The sequence below is a fragment of the Dreissena polymorpha genome, chromosome 12, assembly GCF_020536995.1.
Source record: "Dreissena polymorpha isolate Duluth1 chromosome 12, UMN_Dpol_1.0, whole genome shotgun sequence".
Classification (NCBI taxonomy): Eukaryota; Metazoa; Mollusca; class Bivalvia; order Myida; family Dreissenidae; genus Dreissena; species Dreissena polymorpha.
In genome coordinates, this window is record NC_068366.1 from 35,053,270 (window position 1) to 35,064,003 (window position 10,734).

The window sequence follows — 10,734 nt, forward strand, 5'->3', positions numbered from 1 at the left end:
AAAACATATCTATTTTTGTTGATTTAAACATAAGTGTTAAAGATTCATAATTTTATTACGTCAATTTTGTATGGTTTGTTGTTCCATAACAATGTTTTAGTTATCAGAATTTTAGATTTAGCATATTGTTCTCAGCGGTTTATGAAAGACTTAAACCATGCCTTTCTTCGAAGACATTCTACATTATTAAAAAAAATAAGTTTAATCTCACTAGTTTCATTGGAGCAATCATCCCAAAAATCATTCATTCAAATTTTATTATTTTAACCTACCGTAATTACTTTAAGTTTTCTTACACTTAATTATTATATAGTTTATCGTGTTGTATTAACGACGAATATCACGTGTTTGTTAAATACCACGCCGTATAGTATACTTTACTTGTACACATATTTGCAATTTATTAAAAATAATTTCTCATGCTCTTTTGTACAGAAAGTTATTCCCATGCTCTATTTTGACAAACGGTCCAACGATAAGCTTTTGATTTACCGATAATCTAGTTTGAACATGTAATTAATGCACTTTAATAAAAATCTGAAACTATGAATTCTATATATAGTAATAGGGGCGCATTATGTTCTGAAGCGTTTATTATTTGACTCAGTTATCTCTCTGGGGTGAAATCATTTTTTATTACCCATATACATGGATATTAACCCAATAACGCAATAATATGGTAAATTGCCCTAAGGCTCTCACTTGCTAGGTTTTATGACCTTAATCCGGTCATAAAAAGCAAGATGGAAGTGACACCAGATAAGCGAAAACAGGAAAAAAATATCTGGTGAAATAGCGCTGTAAAATGTACTGTCCGAAAATTAAGAGTTATAAATTAATGACGAAAACCCGAACATTTTGAGTCAGGAAAAATAATTACTTTCGGAAAATAAGGGGGTGTCCAAAAAATTAAAGTGTGAACAAACTTAGAGTATTACGGTATTTAAGCAAACAGCAAAAGCTGGATCCTACTTGTTTTTCATAATATCAAAATATTCTCTCCTTTAATTGGAAAATGCAATCGCGTAACGTGTTACGTCATTAGGCACCAACTTGCAGTCAGTGAACTAGAAATAGATAGACTATAATGGCTTAATAGTACATCGTTTGGATCATTTTAATCTACGTTACATAAATACTATAATAATGTAGAGTAATATATCTAAATTCAATTATAAAGTGAATATGGTTTTACTGCTATCAAAATTTGATTTTCAAATTAAGTTTTTATGTCATATTAACTGTAAAAAGTAGTTCTTCATGTGCTTGTCTGATAAACGTTGGTAAGCATTAAAAGCACACGTATCCGAGACCCTATAAATCATTCAGTGGGAGTATTAAATACTGTAGGTGTCAAAGTGAGACTCCTTTTGGTATACGTAAGCTGTCAAGATTATTTTTCAAACCAAATAGACATTTACGCGCATCCTCAAGATAACTCGAAATATTGGTTGTAGTTGACATCAGCGGAGACAAAATTTTCAAAAAAAATATTGCATAAGTAATTGTTTGATTGTACAAAATAGCATCAAAGTTCTAAATTATTTCATATTAACATTATCAGTTGAAAGTGCGGTTTTTATACAAAATAATAGCCTACCTCCCATTTAACTGAGCTATGGAAGACGGGTTTATAGAATCTAGTTTTTCATTAATTCTTTGCAGTACCGTGTCGAAGTGTTCCATGCGATTTTTGATCGTTTGTATATCATTGGCCATTTCGACAAAGTTCGGAACGAACGATTTCAGTTTTGATATACCACGTTCTTGCAGAATCCGTGTAATGGGAGTAACATAAACTACGCCATCAGATGCTCTCCCTCCGACGATTATGCCAATACATGCCAGTTGTCCGTCGCCGTCTTTGACAAAAACCGGTGCACCGGAATCACCCATGTTGACAAATAAATTCCCCGACTGCGACTGAACTCGTACTTGATTGCAAATTGTAAATGTATATTCGGCCACCTGTAGGACGTCTCGAACGCAACTTGGATATCCCAAGTTGATAAGTTTACCTTCGGTAAAATCCGAACAACTTCCGAATTTGTAGCATTGATCATTGTGCACGTTTATCGTTATCGTCCTTCCAGATTCAAACGAAATGTCTACAATAGAATCATGCATAAATTAGCGTTGTTCGCGCGCATATGTGCATTTGTATTTTGATGGTTAATACATATGAAACAAATGTTTCTTTATCAAGAAATTATTATATATTTAGTTATCATTTAAATAGACTTATTCAAATCAAGAAGGGTACCTGGCATACTGCTTATTTTTGGTTGTGGGAATTTTCCGTCTTGTGGCAATCGTGTTGTTATTTCGAAAATTGCGATGTCAAGTCCTGATTCTGAATCAGAGCCTTCTTTGGTAATTACTTCTCGGAGTTTTCCAATCGTGTGAGGACGTTCGGGTCGGAAAACATCACAGTCAAATGAATCTAAAACTATGCGTCCATTTCTTTCCCGACAATGCATAATTTCTTCAGCTGATAGTAGAACATGTGCACAGGATACGCCACAAAGACCATACGAATGGTGGTCAACAAACAGACCAAGAGTGCCATTCAGTGTACGCTGAATTTTACATCCCATTCTAACATGTTCATGTAACTCGTCAGCTGTTTTTGCAAATGGGACAAACACTCCTTCCCGAATGACAACTTTTATGCCGTCATACGATGTTTCGAAAGGTTCTTCGTCGATTGGAATATATCCCTTTGCATGTACATATAACGCCAGTCGCGGCTCGTAATTTAACGCCTTGGTTGCACCATCTGGTTCTTTATCTAAGATGTAACTACATCCTTCTATGATACTGAGATATCTATGTTTTGCCATTAACATTTTTGCATTATTACGAACACATGTCCTTAGTGTTTCTATTTCAATCTCGTTCATCTGTATGATGTTACCGATTGTATCTCCAACATTGCTAAACTTCAAAGTTTTTATGATATACTTAATACCTAAGTCACTAAGTTTTGTTATAATGGCATCTGTTTCATTGTCCACAGTTACAACAAAAACCAAACTCGAAACATCGTTTGATGTATGAGCAGGATAAACGTCTCGAACATGATCGAAGGTGAGAATTGTTTTGCAAGTATCTTCAGTACGATCACACTTTCTGCTACTTTCGTACTTTAGTATACGGGATCCAAAAGAAAATGGTTTGACATCTGGAAATATAATATGTGTGTATATACATTTCCCACCTAAACAATACTACCAAAATAAAATCATTAACATTCATCTTCTTGGTTTACTGAGGACATCATTAATGATCTAACAGTTATGAGACATGAATCCTAGCGAAGGATCGAAAAATGACAGTTGCTTACGGCTGACCTGAAGAGGCAACTGAAGATGAACTGAAACATCATTATAGCCTATCTAAAGGCAAATCATAGCAATAGATACCAGCTATAAGCAAGTGTTACGGATTAAACTCACATTGTGCTGCTGTGAGAATCAACAAGAGCACCATATAACGGGTGCCAACGCTCGGCTGCGGGTGCAGTTTTGTAAAAAAAATTAAAGGCCACAGTGACCTTTGACCTTGCTCTTGTTTTAATAAACCTACAGTCTTTTGTGTAGGATAAGTGACCGATTGCATGTACAATACAAAAACATACACACAATACGATTTAACACTTTATCTAGATATGTGTTCGTATTACTGGTTTGCCCTCCACATTCCGACATTATTTAAAAACTCAACTTATGCGAACATATAGAGATGCAAAAGAGAACATGCTGATTTATGTGTTCATAACGTGTTATAGTTCTAGAAACACAATTTAAACATGTTTTTTTCCAAAAGGGCAATACATCGTAATGACGAGAAAAAAAGTTTAGAAAGTATAGCCAGCAGTCAATATATAACTTAGCGATGTCACCGCCAATAATGGTCCCAGGAAATAGCACATTATGCGGTCGGAAACTGTGTTCCACGACATGTGTCGTGGCGAAACACCGCAAAGTTATTGTTCATGAAACTACAATTTCATTTTACTAAAGAATGTAAATCATAATTAAACTATTCGTTTTAAGTATGACATTTAAACTTAAGAAAGAACAAGCTTCTTCTGTTTTAAATACAGAGCAATCCTAAAACAATCGCCACATGGCGATACACTTTTTTGTAATTAACATGTATGACAATGCATTACTTAAAATAACGAAATTAATATGAATTTCACTGACGTAATGTTATCTTGGATTAAGTGATGGCTGAAAACATTTTAAAGACAAAAATGTTTTCAATGCATGATATTTTCATTTGTTAGTAAATATGTTCTTACTATGATGCTATTTAAAAGTAATATAGTTATATTTTCTGGAAATTTTCTCATATTGATATTTTCCAATTATCACTCCAGAATGTTTTGTTTGTCGTTATGGAACTCGTAATAAGCTAAATTGATTTCTACAGTTTTACGACGTATTACAACCTGGTAAGGATAAGCAGCATATGTGTAATCGCTCGTTTCAAAATCATAAGTGGCAATTCTACATCCTCCAATGTTTTTCTTACGTGTTATAGATTTATACACAGTACTAATGTTAAACTTGCATAATGGTAAACTTGCATAAAACATGCATTCATTTAATATTAAAATAAAGGAAAATACATTATTCTAGTTTTTAAAACGTGTTTACAAAGCATGTCGTTAAGTATTAATACACTGCAAATTTCTAGTAAACAATTATATGAATTAATTATCATTTTTATATCCGTATGATAAGCGGCAAGTGATGTGTTTTCATGTATATTGACCGGTTATCGAATGTAAACAAAATAAACCTATGCGGATCACCTCGACCTAACGACCATGGCCGCATCGTTATTTTCCGCTTCGTGATAAAAAGCCCCGGTGATTAAACCGCGCTCTTGAGACTCACCACTGCTATACTGCGCATTTGTCAGCGGCGTCTACGTGTATTTTACAAATGTATACAATCTGTTATGTTAATCTGAGAAGTTTGATAACTGTATCAGCAATATGTTTTAGTTACGTGTGGCACAATTTTAATATGTTTGTTCTCAAAAAGGGCCGTTACTCCGGTAATTTCAAATTAAAACCCGAACAAAATTTGGGGATGCGTGTTAAATTTCACATGCTGATTGATATGTATGTAAAGTTTATTCAGTCTGAGTAACATAAGATCCAAGATTGGATTTTTTGCGCAGACAGTGTAATAACGGTTTCTTAAAAATTCGGGAAACAAAATTTGGAGATACGCAAGTTCACAATCTGGTTATATGTTTGTAAATTTGCATAACTCTAGCCGCAATATATTTTGAGTTAAACGCGACACAAACATAGTCTAATGGACAAAGCATGGACCAAAAGACGGGCGGATAAGGCCAAATCTATATGCCCCACCCTCTGAATGTGGGAACATAGCTTGTGGGAATGCTTAGAACGGTCGCTTGATTCCATAGGTTGGCCAAAGCTATGACCAACATTCTACCTAATCCCGAATTAATCATAAATCAAGTGGAAACATTTCAAACCTTATGGCATCGCATTTAAGAAAAAAAATGAAGGAGAATATGCATTATATTAAATGTCTACTTTAAAGGGGCCTTTTCACAGATTTTGGCATTTTTTAACTTTTTCATTAAATGCTTTATATTGATAAATGTAAACATTGGATCGTAAAAGCTGCAGTAAAAAATCAAGAATAAAATTAAAAAAAGGAAAAGAACATTGCCCGGAGCAGGTTTCGAACTAGTGACCCCTGGAGTCCTGCCAGAGTCCTGAAGTAAAAACGCTCTAGCCTACTGAGCTATTTCGCCGAATACACACCCGTGACGTATTTTATACGTTATATAAGCAATCTTCGTAGTTGCACAAAATTTAACGACAAAAACAGAACTCTCCAAATTATTCAATCGTTTCGCGTTGCAACGCTTTATAATTTTTAGGTTTTAAAATCGTTAAAAGCTGCATAGAATGGCTATATTAGAGCATGGTAAATGTTCAGTATTACTGTTTCCTCACAAATATCATAACTAAAACGAAAATTTGCGAATCTGAAACAACTTTTTTCAATTTTGTCAATTTACCAAAGCGTGAAAAGATCCCTTTAAATCCTTATTGTTAACAAAACCTAGTTTAAATAGTGAAATTTCAGATCATCGTAATTCATCACATAAAGAAGCCGTTATTTCATTTGTAAATTGTACAATTACTGAGCTTATACTAATATGCATAATACTATATATCAATATTTTCTGAAATAAGAAACCCAGTTTACGTTGAATTATTTGTTAACATTCCACTTAAAGAATAAAATTAAAGAAAGAAAAAAAGAAACCCTCAACTAGGCTCGAACCACTGATACCTGGAGTAAAAGTCTATCGCTTAGACCACTCAGCCATCCGTGCTCATATAATGACTGATGAATTTTATACTTTATTGTATCACACAATATAACGACAACAACAGAACTCTCCAAATTATTCAATCGTTGCACCGCTTTATAATTTTCAATTTTTTAAATCGTCAAAATATGCATATAATGAATATTTTTGAGCATGGTAAATGTTCAGTATTACTGTTTCCTTACAAATATCATAACAAAAACGAAAATTTGCGAATCTGAAACATTTTTTTAAATTTTGTAAATTTACCAAAACGTGAAAAGGCCCCTTTAATAATTATAAACAAGAAGAACATGAAAACAATTGTTACTTTTACAAAACATTCTGTTACACGTGTAAGTTGATTTTACAAACATGAATCTAGCACTTCAAGCACATTTGTAGCGTTTAACTGTCGTTTTAATAGACAAAGAATTAATAAAAATGATTTATTTACGAATATGTTAAAAGCTGTAAGTAGGAAAATATAATATATACACTAATTTACAATGTTACCTTGAATACTTTCGTTTCATTTTCTTCGTTTGTTCGTTTCGTGAGCTTGGCGGGTACTGGTATACCTAACGGACGTACTTTTTGCCTCGTTTGCCGAACCATTATTGTTTTGTTTTCAATTTTCGATGACTGTTTTAAACTTTCGTTTATCTTCTTCCGTTTTAAATGACTTCTAGAATGGATCTCCTTTGGCTGAAAGTAATTCGTTTATTGACATAGCTAAGCTGTTGATTTATGAACTCAGGAGTATTTGATTTCGCACATGTAATTTTGAAATCGTATTGATGCAGGCTTTGTTAATGTTGCTTCTCTAAACCAATTAAATTATTAAAGAATGTTCTTATTTTTAAGAGTGGCAGTATTTTCATTTAATACCAATGCCAGATGCATTTAGGACTTACATTCATCGGTTTGGTGAATTCAAGGTTCGAATTCTGTACGAAGCCCACCCAATCATCCATCATTCCAAAACTGCTTGTGAAACGCCTTTGACAGTTGTCGCTATTGCCTATGCAAAAAACAAGAACAAAATATGCTAACAACATATTTTCAGATTCAAACAACTGTTTTATCATAATACATGCTAAATTACAATACCAGTGCTTTTCAGAGCATGTCTGAAAAAACGATATAATGAATATAAATCTATTTTAACCTAGATTTAATGGACCTAGAATAAACCCTTTAAAATATTCATTTCAAAAGCGCGGGACCTGGGAAAATACTGAAAAAATGACGAAATTTCAAATTGCGTTTAGATTCATATAAGCATCATTGAAACATATAGATGTCAATTTGTATACATGTTTAAGAATCCTCATTTTATAATTTGATTGGGATATTTTTTACAACAATTTAAATATAAATCATTTATGTATTAAGTTGCTATTAACTAAAATTTGCGCATGTTAATCTAAATAAATGTTTAACGTTTTACAACATTTTTGTTCAAACTTTTTTACCTATTATCTTATCACACTGAAGTTTAATAATCATATTTGTGAACTCAAGGGATAAGGACTACCCATTGTTATATCAACACATAGGGAAATAGATAATACCTTGTTGTTGACTTATGATATCATGTGAAATCAGATAAATTGATCCGTAAAATGCTTAAATGCTGACAATTACTCTTCAAATATTTGCGATGTCAAACCGGGTTTACCAATTAACACTGTTCTTGAGTAGCTGTGTTACCGTACTAAGTGCACAGGTTTATGCCAGTAACAAAAAACTGCCCTATTTGATTCAGACGTTCAGGGAAAAAAGGTCGTAGAATCGCTTTCATTACCTAAATCCCCACAAGTTATGTGGCCGCGGGGTAGATCGAACCGCAATTCTACGATTTCTGGTCCAGCTCTCTACTAATTGAGCTTGCCGGCAGGATAAAGGTGAATTTTTAAGTAATCGCGTTGCTTATTTGCGTTTCTTGAGGATTCGTCTTACAATAATGCAATCGTTCATTTGCATAACGTTTTCACGACGAAGATTTTTTTTTCGGTTATTTAAATGATTGATATATAGTGATTGCAACCAACATCGTAAACACAATTGTGTTGTACAATAAGATGTTTTACGCTGTTGTGATTACAACAAAATACTATTTCCGAAAGTATTGACAATTCATTTAGCACAGTGGATTATTTTGGCATTAAAAAAATAAGCTTTACATTTATGGATTTAAATATTCACTTTGTTATTGAAAGAAATAATGACGATTACCAATATTGTATTGTTGGATTATTTGTAAACGATTTTCAATTATCATTTTGATAACTGTTTCACATAATGTAATTGTTTAAGCTAATTGGTTATTTGCACAAAACATGTTGACACCATTAATCATTAATGAACGCTATTTAAACTTCTGACCCAGATCGATATTTTAAATCGATATATTAAAAATACAAAGTAGCATAATACTCTCAAATGTGGGCAGGGATTAAAATGTGTTATAGGTAAGTGACCGAGTGGCACAGAGAGTGAACGGAGGTTATTGCGTTATCGATCAGTGGTATACAAGAACTTAAAACATTGACTCGGCGTCTACAACGTAACTGGGCACTAGTGGCATAATCAATGGGCTATTATATCATAAACCCATGTCAAATCCCTATAGGAACAAGATGTGTTTTCAAACTCTATGCCCCCGCATATATTTGACCTTTGACCTCGAAGGATGACCTTGACCTTTCACCACTCAAAATGTGCAGCTCCATGAGATACACATGCATGCCAAATATCATGTTGCTATCTTCAATATTACAAAAGTTATGACCAATGTTAAAGTTTGACGCAAACAAACCTACAAACAAACCAACAAACAAACCAACAAACAATCAGACAGGGTAAAACAATTTGTCCTCCAGTATAGACTGGGGGACATAAAAAGATGGGTAAATCACTATAAATAGTGGTTAAGCCTACACATGAATGAACGAAATAGAATTTATTTAGACTGATACAAATCACGGGCCATGTGCAGGAAAATTATACCTATGTTTCCAAATAGATGATTCTCCTCCCTAATCACATTCTTATAAAGATCATCATATGACAAAGTGCATTCTCTCCGTTGCAATCCGCCAGACATATTAAGCCACTAAATTAGCATTGGTAAATAAACCACTGTGCTCATAATTGAGAATTTATGTCTATAAAGGTACATCTGAGAAAGTCCCCAGAAGTTGTGTGTGTTTTATGCGCATGAGTTACATACAATCCCGGCGATCCTTATTATTTAAACAGTAGGGACTTAAAAAATATAGAATGTAGTGCAACTATAACTGCACAAACTATTATCAACAAATCGACTTTAAACGAAACAAAATTTGGTGTCCTTCGTACACGAACTAAGAAAGATATGTGACAAATACGATGGTATAAATACACTATTGAAATTCTTTTGTTTGCAGATAAACATTAATTTTAAATAATGTCATTAATATGGTCAGTTTTGAAACCATGTTCATCATTGAAGATAAAAGAGGAACAACACTTAACACAGCTATTTACCAAATATTATACCTCAGGGTCTAATGGGTTTATTTTGATGTTCAAGTCTTTATATACCTTTTATTATCGGGTTTCGTTCCAAGTTTTTCACTTAACGGACTTTATTTAAATGAAAGTTTGTTGAATATCTATTAAATATTACATAGCAAATATACCACTTATGTGTCTTGTTTTTCAAAGGGGTTTTGACGCGTAATTTGCTTCTTAAGTCAATATTAATGACAACCATGCAATATAAGTTTCAATGTTAAAAGGGGCGTTAATTTTGTAATTGTAACTAAAGGTAATTAACATTGCACGTGTACAACTTCAAATTAATAAGGGACAATTCTTAAAAGTTATAATAGTCTAAATTGAAAACTGCGAGTGGATTTCTTTGACAAGTTTGTGTCTAAAGAAGAACGGACAGATAGAAAAACATACGGAGAGACGGAAATACGTAATTTTGTAATTGTAACGGTAATAAAATGTGCACTTGAACGACTTTATATTCATACGGGGCAATGAAAGAAAGTTAAAATTGTCTAAATTGAAAATTGTGACAGACAGACAGACAGACAGACGGACGGACGGACGGACGGACAGACAGACAGACAGACAGACAGACAGACAGACAGACAGACAGACAGACAGACAGACAGACAGACAGACAGACAGACAGACAGACAGACAGACAGACAGACAGACAGACAGACAGACAGACAGACAGACAGACAGACAGACAGACAGACAGACAGACAGACAGACAGACAGACAGACAGACAGACAGACAGACAGACAGACAGACAGACAGACAGACAGACAGACAGACAGACAGACATG

General features: G+C 33.6%; 1 protein-coding gene across 1 annotated transcript in view; it reads right to left on the minus strand.

Moving 5' to 3' along the window:
- Window positions 1-605: 605 nt before the first annotated feature.
- Window positions 606-10,734, minus strand: part of LOC127852212 (uncharacterized) — a 16,451-nt gene continuing 6,322 nt past the window's right edge. Inside the window, exons 2-5 of the mRNA XM_052386097.1 lie at window positions 7,296-7,402; window positions 6,895-7,086; window positions 2,264-3,184; window positions 606-2,108 (exon numbers count right to left, since the gene is read on the minus strand). Of these exons, the coding sequence (XP_052242057.1) occupies window positions 1,597-2,108; window positions 2,264-2,903 (1,152 nt within the window). The 5' untranslated portion in view covers window positions 2,904-3,184; window positions 6,895-7,086; window positions 7,296-7,402 and the 3' untranslated portion in view covers window positions 606-1,596. The remainder of the gene's footprint in view (window positions 2,109-2,263; window positions 3,185-6,894; window positions 7,087-7,295; window positions 7,403-10,734) is intronic.